The sequence below is a fragment of the Mandrillus leucophaeus genome, unplaced genomic scaffold (assembly GCF_000951045.1).
Source record: "Mandrillus leucophaeus isolate KB7577 unplaced genomic scaffold, Mleu.le_1.0 Scaffold135, whole genome shotgun sequence".
NCBI lineage: Eukaryota > Metazoa > Chordata > Mammalia > Primates > Cercopithecidae > Mandrillus > Mandrillus leucophaeus.
This window is the reverse complement of record NW_012101310.1, coordinates 1278345-1289379: the sequence shown is the minus strand read 5'-3', so window position 1 is coordinate 1289379 and position 11035 is coordinate 1278345. Positions and strand designations below refer to the sequence as shown.

Genomic DNA, 11035 nt, shown 5'->3' with positions numbered 1-11035 from the left:
AAAAAAAAAAAAAAAAAGTACAGGTGTGTGAGCAGGTAAGAGTAAGGACAGCTGAGTTAAATGCTCACATGAAAATGGTTTCATGTATTGCAATAATCAGTAGCTTAAGGTTTGGGAGAAGGCAAAACTCTCACTGGATAGACTGACCTACTTGCAGAGGAGTTTCTAATTTGGGCCCTTTGGTGGATCTGCTCTACAATACATTGAACAAAATGCTTCAGAGATAAAAGTTGGGACAAATGTAGTGAAGGTTTTTAACAAAGTGTTATTTGGTATAAATCCTAAATCAAACATATGGTTTTTGCTGAGCAGGAAGGAGCATGAATTAGGAGGAATTATCTCTGAGATAAGATCTGTGTGTGCTCCAAATAAAAAGCTTTTACTATGGGAATAGTTAGGGGAAAACAGGAATCTGACGCAACTGACCTGTCCCTAAAAATTTCAACATCTTCAAGCAACCATCAGAAAGTTTCTGATATTATAGGAGCTAAAAAAAAAAATCAACAGTTCTTAAACATACTGTTTTTGTTTGGAAACTATCAATCTGAGAATAAATAAACAAGGCAAATATTGTTTTCCTTTGAGTTATCTTAGTTTTTAAAAAATCTGGACAAAATTATTTTAACATCTAGATTTTCATATTTGGACATAATCATTTTAATTTTCCACAGAAATTCTATCTCAAGTCCCTTGAAATTGTTGATTTAAACATATAGTTGCAATTTATTACAATATGCTATCTTCTAGGAAAAACTATGGTAAGTCATAAACATACAAAATTGGGAATAATAATGTAAATGCTTAGGGAGTGATGGAAAATGTGAAAAAAAAAAACTTTCGTAATGTAAATGCCATTTTCCCAATGGTGTTTTGAAAGATTTAATAAGAAAAAGCTCTGTCCATGAAAGGTATTTTATAATGGCACAAAAGTAAAACACTACGGACTATAAGATGGTCACTTCTACTTGCACATAAATCTAAGTCATTTTATAAAACAGTATGAGCACTCCTAAACAGCAAATTCTCCTCTCCTGAGCTACCCTAAATTCCAACCCTCCCAATACACACACCCACACTCACACATGCACGCACGCATGCACACACACACACACACCACTGACCTGTACAGGGGCCTCACTCTTCATAAGATGGCGGACCTTGCTGAGGATAGACTGCTGGAGCTGGGCCCAGGAAACAGCTCTATCTTCCCTTATCAGGAAGGGCGGCCCAAACCTGAAAATCCAAGGAAATCAGGTTATTCCAGCAAAGGAAAAACCAGCAACATCCACCAGTCATGAGTGGTTGTTCTACCCCTGGCTTCCTCTCAATAGGATAAGTGACGAGTTAAGAGCCAAGCACAAAAACTCAACAGCGAAAAAACAAAGAATCCCATTTGAAAATGGGCAAAGGATCTGAATAGACGTTTCTCAAAAAGACACACGTAGCCAACAGGCATATGAAAAAATGCTCAGCGTTACTAATTATCAGGAAAATGCAAGTCAAAACCCCAATGAGATATCATCTTACCCCAGTTAGGATGGCTATCATCAAAAAGACAAGAAATAACAAATGCTGGTGAGGTTATGGAGAAAAGGGAACTCTTGTACACTCTTGGTGGGAAAGGAGACGCTGTGGAGAACAGCATGGATGTTCTTCAAAAAACTAAAAATAGAACCACCATACGACCCAGCCATCCCACTACTGGGTATTTATCCAAAGGAAAGATTGTGCACTCCTGTGTTTATTGCAGGGCTATTCACAATAGCCAAGATTCTAAATCAACCTAAGTATACATCAGTGGATGAATGGAAAAGAAATGAAAAAGGAAACGTAATCTATATACATAATGGAATACTATGCACCCATGAAAAAGGAATGAAATCCTGTTGTTTGCGGCAAGATGGATGAGGCTGGAGGACATTACGTTAAGTGCAATAAGTTAGGCACAGAAAGATAAATACTGCTTGTACTCACGCATGTGGAATCTAAAAAAGTTAATGTCATAGAAGTAGAATAGAATAGTAGTTCTACTAGAGGCTGGGAGGGGCTGGTGGGGGCTAGGAAAAGGTTAGGTAATGAATAAAAATTATGGCTAGATAGGAGAAATAAGCTCTAGTGTTCTATAGCAGTACAGAGTGACTATTGTTCACAATAATTTATTGTGTTTTCAACAGCTAGAGGATAGGATTTTCAATCTTCCCAACATGAAATGATAAATGTTTGAGGTTATGGCTATGCAATTATCCTGATTTGATCATTACACACTATATACATGTATCAAAATATCACTCTGTACCCCATAAATATGTATAATTATGTGTCAATTAAAAATAATGTAAATGGTTTTTAAAGCTAAACACAGTCCAAAATTGCCAATCAGAGAACCTTGTAACAAATGGAGACATTGCAATGTAAACAGAGGCCCAGTGATACAAAGCCAGATAGATACTGCTATGTAAACAGATTACTCCAAATGACCAGCTAGCTGGCAAAGTCTCTTCCCCACAGCAGGGAGTACAGTAAGAGAACCTTGGAGCCAGGGGAAGGCAAGGCAGAGACATAAATCCAGATGACACAACCGTTGGTTTGGGGTATCAGGAACATTCCCATCACTGGGGATGGTATCCATGTCCCAACATAGTAAGCGCACAGCAGTGAGCTCACGGTGTACAGGATCCTGGGTGAGGCTGCACCTGCGGGCCCTAACTCTGCTGTGGGTACTCCTGGACGAATCACTAGTCACTCACTGCTTCCTGGCCTCGCTGCAGCCTGTGTGAAGACCCAGTGAGGTAAGAATGTGAAAACTGTTAAATAAAATTGGCTAAAGCAGAGCACAAGTATGAGGCGATCTGTCTGGACAGGCAAGGGCACTGTGCATCCATTGTTGTGTGGACAGATCAGGTTACTTAATCCATGCTGTACTGTGCGGCATTCCAAGTTTTTATTTAAACAATGCTTGCTTATCGCAGGAACTAGATATAACCTTGAACATAACCTTTGAGTGCACAATTATTCCCTTAGGGTAAAGTTCCAGAAGTAGAAAGGCAAGACTAAAGCTCTTTCTTCCCAAATTGTCCTCCGAAAAAGCCATACCAATTTACCTGATTTCCCGGACCCCGGCCCAGAATGAGCATTATCAATTTCTAAAAATTATTTAACAATCTAAAAGGTTAAGAATAGTATTTTGCTATTGCAACCAGAATTTCTTCTATTACAAATGATGCTGAATTTTCTTTTTTTTTTTGGAGACGGAGTTTTGCTCTTGTCGCCCAGGCTGGGGTGCAGTGGCGCAATCTCAGCTCACCACAACCTCCGCCTCCTGGTTTTAAGCCATTCTCCTGTCTCAGCCTCCCGAGTAGCTGGGATTACAGGAGTGCACCACCACACCTGGCTAATTTTATATTTTTAGTAGAGACGGGGTTTCTCCACTTGTCAGGCTGGTCTCCAACTCCCAACCTCAGCCTCGGCTTTCCAAAGTGCTGGGATTACAGGCGTGAGCCACTGTGCCAGGCTGATGCTGAATATTTTAACCTATGCCTGTATTTCTTCTGTGAACTAATGTCAATCTCTGTGGTTCATTTCACCAAGGGTATTTATCTCCTTAATTTTCGAGAGCTGGGATTTATAGGATGGATATAAATCCTTCGCCTCTCACATGACATAAATATCTTTCCTCATTTGCCCTTTGCCTTTCAAATTTGCTTTTAGTTTAAATTTTTAAATATATTTGAAACATCAGCCTTTTCCTTTACAGCCTCCTGACTTTCATGTTAAACTAGCCCCCACCCAAGGACATAAATATTCTCCCGTGTTGTCTTTGTTTTTTTAATTTATTAATTTTTTTTTTTTTTTTTTTTTTTTTGAGACAGCGTATTGCTCTGTTGCCCAGGCTGGAGTGCAGTGGTGCAATCTCAGCCAATTGCAACATCTGCCTCCTCGGTTCAAGCGACTCTCCTGCCACAGCCTCCCAAGTAGCTGGAACTACAGGTGCACGCCACCACCCCCGGCTAATTTTTTGTATTTTTAGTAGAGACAGAGTTTCACTGTGTTAGCCAGGCTGGTCTCGAACTCCTGACCTCATGATCCACCCACCTCGGCTGTCTTTAAGTTATATTATGACTTCCTTTTCTAGAGTTACCTCTCTAGTCAACCTGAAATTTATACGTGTGAATCCATAGCAGGAGTTAAAAGCTGACTATTTAAAATAAAAAGAAACAAAGAAATCAATTAGCCCAATTAGCCCAGCCTTACCTTTGAATAATTCATTCACTCTCTAGTAATATGAAATAGACCATAATTCTGAAATTATTAAAATATTGTAATACAGGCAGAAGAATATACAATTAAATCAGTCAAACAGAATAGGCCACCTGTCTATAAGTATTTATTGTACGATAAAAATGATATATTTCATATTACTAGAGAGTTGATGAATTAATAAGTAAGGCTAGACTAATTGATTTTTACAAGCTGAGCTAATTAATAATATTTTAATTATTAGAATAATCTATCATTTTGTTTTTACCAGTTTCTTATTCAAGATACATTTTAGAAACATTTCATCCATCTAAATATAACTTAACGTAATTCTGTCTTTTAAACACTTTATTGGGGCTATATAAGAAAGCTATCTGTTTTTGTATATTTGTTATATAACCCATCAATTTCCTGAACCCTTTCCTTACTGCCAATCACTTTCCAGATCTTGGTTTTCTGGACAGACAACCAAAGTATCACCTCTTTTCTTATAGCCAGTTTCTTTTAGCACTGCACCACCTAGGTATTACAATATAGAATAATAGTGGTGAGGGCAGTAAAAACTGTTCCTCTGATTAATAGGAAGGCCTCTGATGTTTGATGGTTAGGAATGACAATGTTAGCCAAACGCTTAAGGCAGATATTTCTAATCCTCTTAGTCAGAAAGGACCCTACTTCTGGCTCCTACTTGATTAACCTTGGGAATAAATATTTAATTTTACTCTAGACAGGCTCCCAAGCACAGGTCTACAAATCCCAGACACCACATGAAAAAAGAATAAAGTGAAACATACCTGCTAGCCTGCTGCCCTGACCCCACCAAGTTACAGAAGAGGATTAGCACCTTGCTCTCACTGTGGAGAGAGAGGGAGAATCGCTGGCCCTCACGGGCTGCCAGGCGTGGGGAGACCGACAGAGCCAGTGGATGAGCTGGAGGAGAGAGAATGACATTCGTTCATATTCCTAAAGGAGCTGCTTTCCTGGGCCAGAGCCTTAGCTTCTCTAGTCCCTCTTTCTCTTTGAGCATCTATTAACCACCAACGGGGGGCCACTAGAGGGTTTTAGGGGAGGAGATAACAAGGTTCATGGCATTTGTGCCATCTGACACCTGGCATACGAACATCAAGAATATGGTAGTGAATTTGCAATTGTGTTCACCCAATAGTTTTCTGTGTGTTTCTTTGAGACAGAGTCTTGCTCTGCCCCCCAGGCTGGAGTGCAGTGGCACAATCTCGCCTCACTGCAAACTCTGCCTTCCAGGTTCAAGTGATTCTCCTGTCTCAGCCTCTCCAGTAGCTGGGATTGTGGATGTGCGCCACCACACCCAGCTAATTTTTCTGTATTTTTGGTAGAGATGGGGTTTCACCATGTTGGCCAGGCTGGTCTTCAACTCCTGACCTCCAGTGATCCTCCTGCCTTGGCCTCCCAAAGTATTGGGATTTCAGGCGTGAGCCACTGTGCCCGGTCATCACCCTATAGTTTTAAAACAGGAACAAGAATTTAACTAATATTTTTCAAGGCACCTGAAAAATACTCCAAAATAATTTTGGTTGCTTTTATGACTTCATTACAGAACCCCAGGGTATCCACTCTCTTAGAAAGCCAACAAAAGAAGTATACAGAGATGGATGAGAATCTCTACCAATGAGGAAGTAGAGGAATTGGACTATCGTCCATTTGCATCTCAGTTCTGAACTGTTGACTTTAAAGGAAAAGATGTGTCCGTCATGATTGAATTTGAAAGGAGAACTTGTTTCACTGGGTTGTAACACAGTCAGTGTCAGTTAATGTCTTGTTCTAGATTCCAATGCCCAGCATCTCCCTGTCAACTCAGAGAACTGCGAACATCCAGTTCCTATAGGCTGCTACCTAGGCCGGCTAAAACATGGGGCCAGGGCATAGGAAACATCTGGGGTATAATGTAACACTGACATAGGGTCCTTTAAATATGGGCCTTCAGGCTGGGCGTGGTGGCTCATGCCTGTAATCCCAGCACTTTCAGAGGCCGAGGCAGGTGGATCACCTGAGGTCAGGAGTTTGAGACCAGCCTGGCCAACACGGTGAAACTCCGTCTCTACTAAAAATACAAAAATTAGCCGAGCATGGTAGCAGGCACCTATAGTCCCAGCTACTTGGGAGGCTGAGGCAGGAGAATCACTTGAACCCGGGAGGCAGAGGTTACAATGAGCTGAGATCGTGCCACTGTACTACAGCCTGGGTGACAGAGTGAGAAACCATCTCAAATATATATACATATATGTCTCAAATATATATATATTTATATATGGGTCTTCTTCACTAGCAACTTGGCCAACATGTATCCTGACCTACAAATAAAAAGGACTGTTAGAAACTGACCATGTTAGCCAGTCTATGGTATAGGAAAAACAAGCATTAAGAAGGGGAACTATTTTGTTAAAAAGTCATTTAATAAACTCTTTAACCATGTACTGCTCAAATTTGTAGACATTTTACTTCACACACAAACCTTGACCCATAGGAATCCTGACGGCAAAGATGACTCCAGCATTTATACCAAAAGGTGGTTCTCAAAGTGTGGTTCCTGGACCAGCAGCATCAGCATCACCTGGGAACTCGCTTAGATGTGCAAACTCTTAGGCCCCACTCCAGGCCACCCAAATCATATAGTCTGTGGGTAGGGTCCAGAAATTTGCTTTCGCACATCCTCCAGGTGATTCTGATATTCACTAAGGTTTTGAGAATCCCTGTATTAGCTGAATAATTTTTAATATCAACCATCTGCACAAAACAAATGCCAGGGATAATAAGTCTGACTGTTCCAAGTGCTAAAACTGGATGTTTTACGCCTTTGCACCTAAAGAGTATCCTCTGAAACCTGTAACTCATCATAGCCAAATAAAATTGTGTAAAGCACCTGTTATACCTGAGAGAGTCCCCTGGCTGGGTGAGGGAGGAACTTGAAAGGCATACACATTATCTCCCTCTGCGATAGTATTCAGGTCCTCTTCATCAAAGAAAGACCGCTGAAATCCACTGGGATACAGTTCAACTAAGATCACCTGAAATGAGAAAGATCATTTTCCCTCTTGATTTCCGAAAGAGAAATCAACAGGTAAGAAATCTAAAAGTGACTGATAGTCAACACCCATTTTCACCCTTTCCTTCCTTCTAATTGGCTACTTATTTTTAGTAGTAAGGCATATTAGATATAACAATTAGATTGTCCACAGACATCTCAAGTGCGACAAAAAAAAAGAAACTGAAGAAAAAAAAAAATCTAAGTTTTACACCCAGCTAAACAAGCATAGAAAAATGACAACAAAATAAAGCCCTCCTCATGTGAACAAAAAGTGAGTGTTTACTACGGAGTGAAAAAATTTCTGAATAGGTTTACTAACCTTTTTCACATGATTGCATACATAAAAAAATATTTTTACCAAACTTTGAAGTAAATAGGAGATGGTTTGGTAGCAGAGTAGAGGGGTGACTACTGTGGTGGTCCTGACTGCCCTAGACCCAACTCTGCTACCCCGAAGGCTGAAGAAATCAATATCTCAGCACACATAACCTATTCAAGGTACACTGCCTGGGAAGTTCTCTTTCAAAAGATGCATTTCAGGGCTGAGTACAGTGGCTCACGCCTATAATCCCAACACTTTGGGAGGCTGAGGAGGGAGGGTCACTTGAGCCCAGGAGTTCAAGACCAGCCTGGGCAACATAGCAGGACCCCATCTCTACACAGTTTTTATTTTTTAAATTAGCCAGGCATAGTGGCATGAGCCTGTAGTCCCAGCTACTCAGGAGGCTGAGGTGGGAGGATCCCTTGAGCCCAGCAGTTCAAGGCTGCAGTAAGTTATGATCACACCCCTGCACTCCAGCCAGGGCAACAGAGGAAAATCCTGTCATTCATTCATTCATTTATTCATTCATTCATAAATAAATACATAGATTTCAGGATTTACAAACCTGAATCAAAGAGAAAACTTGAGTTGTAGGAGAAATGATGAACCAAAGAAAATAGTAAATATTATCGACTATATAAAGCTAAAATAATAACTATTACTACTATTACAGTTGGAGGTAGAGAACGGATTAAAATACTGGACAATAATATCTAAATCAAAAAGGTATAAGGGGATTTAATGCCATGCCAAGATCCTTGTGTTACATGGGAAGATTAACATTAGACTAGTAATTACGCAAGTTGACATTTTAATAACCACTGAAAGAATGGAAATATAATGTATATGTACTTCATCCCAGAAGAGACGAAATAAAGAAAAATTGCTCAATCTAAAAGAATCATCTTCTAAAAGAAGAAGACTGCTCAATCTAAAAATTGGGGGGTTAGGGGGCAATACAAAATAGAAAAACAGGGTAAATAGCATAAGATGACATAAATAAATCCAAATACAGGCCGGGCGCGGTGGCTCACCCCTGTAATCCCAAAACATTGGGAGGTTGAGGTGGGCAGATCACGAGGTCAAGAGATCGAGACCATCCTGGCCAACACGGTGAAACCCCGTCTCTACTAAAAACACAAAAAATTAGCCAGGCGTGGTGGCGGGTGCCTGTAGTTCCAGCTACATGGGAGGTTGAGGCAGGAGACTCACTTGAACCCTGGAGGTGAAGGTTGCAGTGAGCTGAGATCGTGCCACTGCACTGCACTCCAGCCTGGTGACAGAGTGAGACTCCGTCAATAATAATAATACTAATAATAATAATAGAAAAATAAATCCAAATACATATATCTATGATTTTAGATAATATATATGCAATACACTTGCCAGCTAAAGAAAACAAAACATCAAAACAGATGACTTTAAGTTTCAGTGGAAAATGCTCATCCCGCACTGGCATCCCCAAGTGATTCTCATCTCCCTGAACCAATCAGGGAACCATCACACCTCTCAAATTCCTGCCGGATTTTTCATGCTCTTAATTATTCAAACGCTCCCTCTCATAGACTTCTCCCTTTTGATCTTTTCTTACGGCCACTTTCTCCCCAGGACTCTCACCCACTGTCCCCGTCTCTCTCCGTCTCTTTCAATAACTCCCCATAGTGCCCTTTAGAGTTTACAAAGCAAGATACACACATTTCCGCCGCTACCTGGGAGAGTCATAAATATTCTAGGAGGGGCGATAGAGGTCAGAGGGATTGATTGGGCAGGGTCAGAAAGGAGCCCACTGGGGTGATGGGGAGGCTGAGGAAGCGTGGAGGTTATAGGAATATAGCTATGAATGTAGAGAAAGCCAGCAAACCACAATCTTCAGGTAGGTAGACGTTATTGTATGCATGGCATGTCTTCCCAACAAGGTTAAAAATAGTTTTTGATTTGAAAAAAAATCCCATGAGATAGTCAGGGAAGTGTCAATTTTCCATTTCACAGTTAAGGACACAGAGCCAATCGCGTACTGCGTCCAGGCTCAGAAACCTAGGGAGCTACTGAATCACCCTGAGGGCTGTCCCATCCTGCCACGTGGCTTAGCGCCACCATGGCCTCCTCCCTGTTCCTCATGAGGGCCCCTCCAGGCACCGTGAATCCAATCCCTTTAGCAGGACTCATTTGAAAAGAAAACAAGTAGAACACAGCCATCCCAGCTTCCCCCAGATGTTCTCTCTCACGTCACACATCCTCAGTTCTCTCAGCAGGTCCTCCTGTTTCACTCACTGTTCCTTTAGTGTCCTGGTTTATATTCCCAAGACTGAAAATACACAGTGGTGACTTGGGCTATGAAGTCAAACCATCGAAATCCAAATCCTGGCTCAGCCACTTACTAGCTAGTGACGTTGGGCAAGTCACTTAACCTCTCAGGGCTTCTTTATTCCCCATTAGTAAGAGGAGGATAATTGTAATGTCTACTGCACAGGACACCTGTGATTAAACCAGGCATGAATAGAAAGGTCACAGAACAGTGCCTCACACTTAGTAAGCACTACCTAGGGGTAGGTATTGTTGGAATTATTATGATCATAATCGTCATCGCCTTCTTGGAAGGCAAAGGTGTTCTTTTCTGGTCATTCTGTGTCAATTCAGGGAGAAGTCAAGGCCCAGTCATCCCAGACGCCAGGCACTACTAATCAAACAGAAACCCATGAGTCATGCTGGAGTCACCTGGGAACCACACATTGGCCTAAACAGCCTAGACAGCTGGCTCACTTAGCATTCTGTCATCCAATGACCAGGCCCCAGTGCAATTCTATCACACCTCATCTGCAGGGACGCCTCCTTCCTCTGCAACCATCCTCCTCAGGACTGCCACTGTGCTGAGGATTGGCACGGCCAGGCCAACCCGCAGGAACCGCTGGCTCTTAGAGGGGAAGACCAAGGTGACACTCAAGAACCTGGAAAACAGGAAGGGGCAACACCCTTAAAGGACTGACAGGAACTGTGAACGACATTGTTGATGATGGATCAAGGCCGGGCGCAGTGGCTCACACCTGTAATCCTAGCACTTTGAGAGGCTGAGGCGGCTGGATCACCTGAGGTCCAGAGTTCGAGACTAGCCTGGCCAGCATGGTGAAACCCCGTCTCTACTAAAAGTACAAAAAAATTAGCTGAGTGTGGTGGCAGGCGCCTGTAATCCCAGCTACTCGGGAGGCTGAGGCAGGAGAATCGCTTGAACCTGGGAGGCGGGGGTTGCAGTGAGCAGAGATGGCCCACTGGACTCCAGCCTGGGTGACAGAGCGAGACTCCACCTCAAAAAAAAAAAACAAAGATAATGGATCAAGTTCAGCACGTAGTTAATCTCTACTTCCTGGTTGTGTCCCTGTACTTGGTACATTGTCACCAGG

The 11035-nt window shown here is 41.9% G+C and overlaps 1 protein-coding gene across 1 annotated transcript in view; it reads right to left on the bottom strand.

Annotated features, from left to right (window-relative positions):
- The window catches only part of USP43 (ubiquitin specific peptidase 43), a 95686-nt gene that overhangs the window by 47108 nt on the left and 37543 nt on the right, over positions 1–11035 (bottom strand). The window contains exons 6-9 of the mRNA XM_011973183.1: positions 10450–10585; positions 7163–7298; positions 5052–5187; positions 1122–1233 (exon numbers count right to left, since the gene is read on the bottom strand). Coding sequence (XP_011828573.1) covers positions 1122–1233; positions 5052–5187; positions 7163–7298; positions 10450–10585 — 520 coding nt within the window. The remainder of the gene's footprint in view (positions 1–1121; positions 1234–5051; positions 5188–7162; positions 7299–10449; positions 10586–11035) is intronic.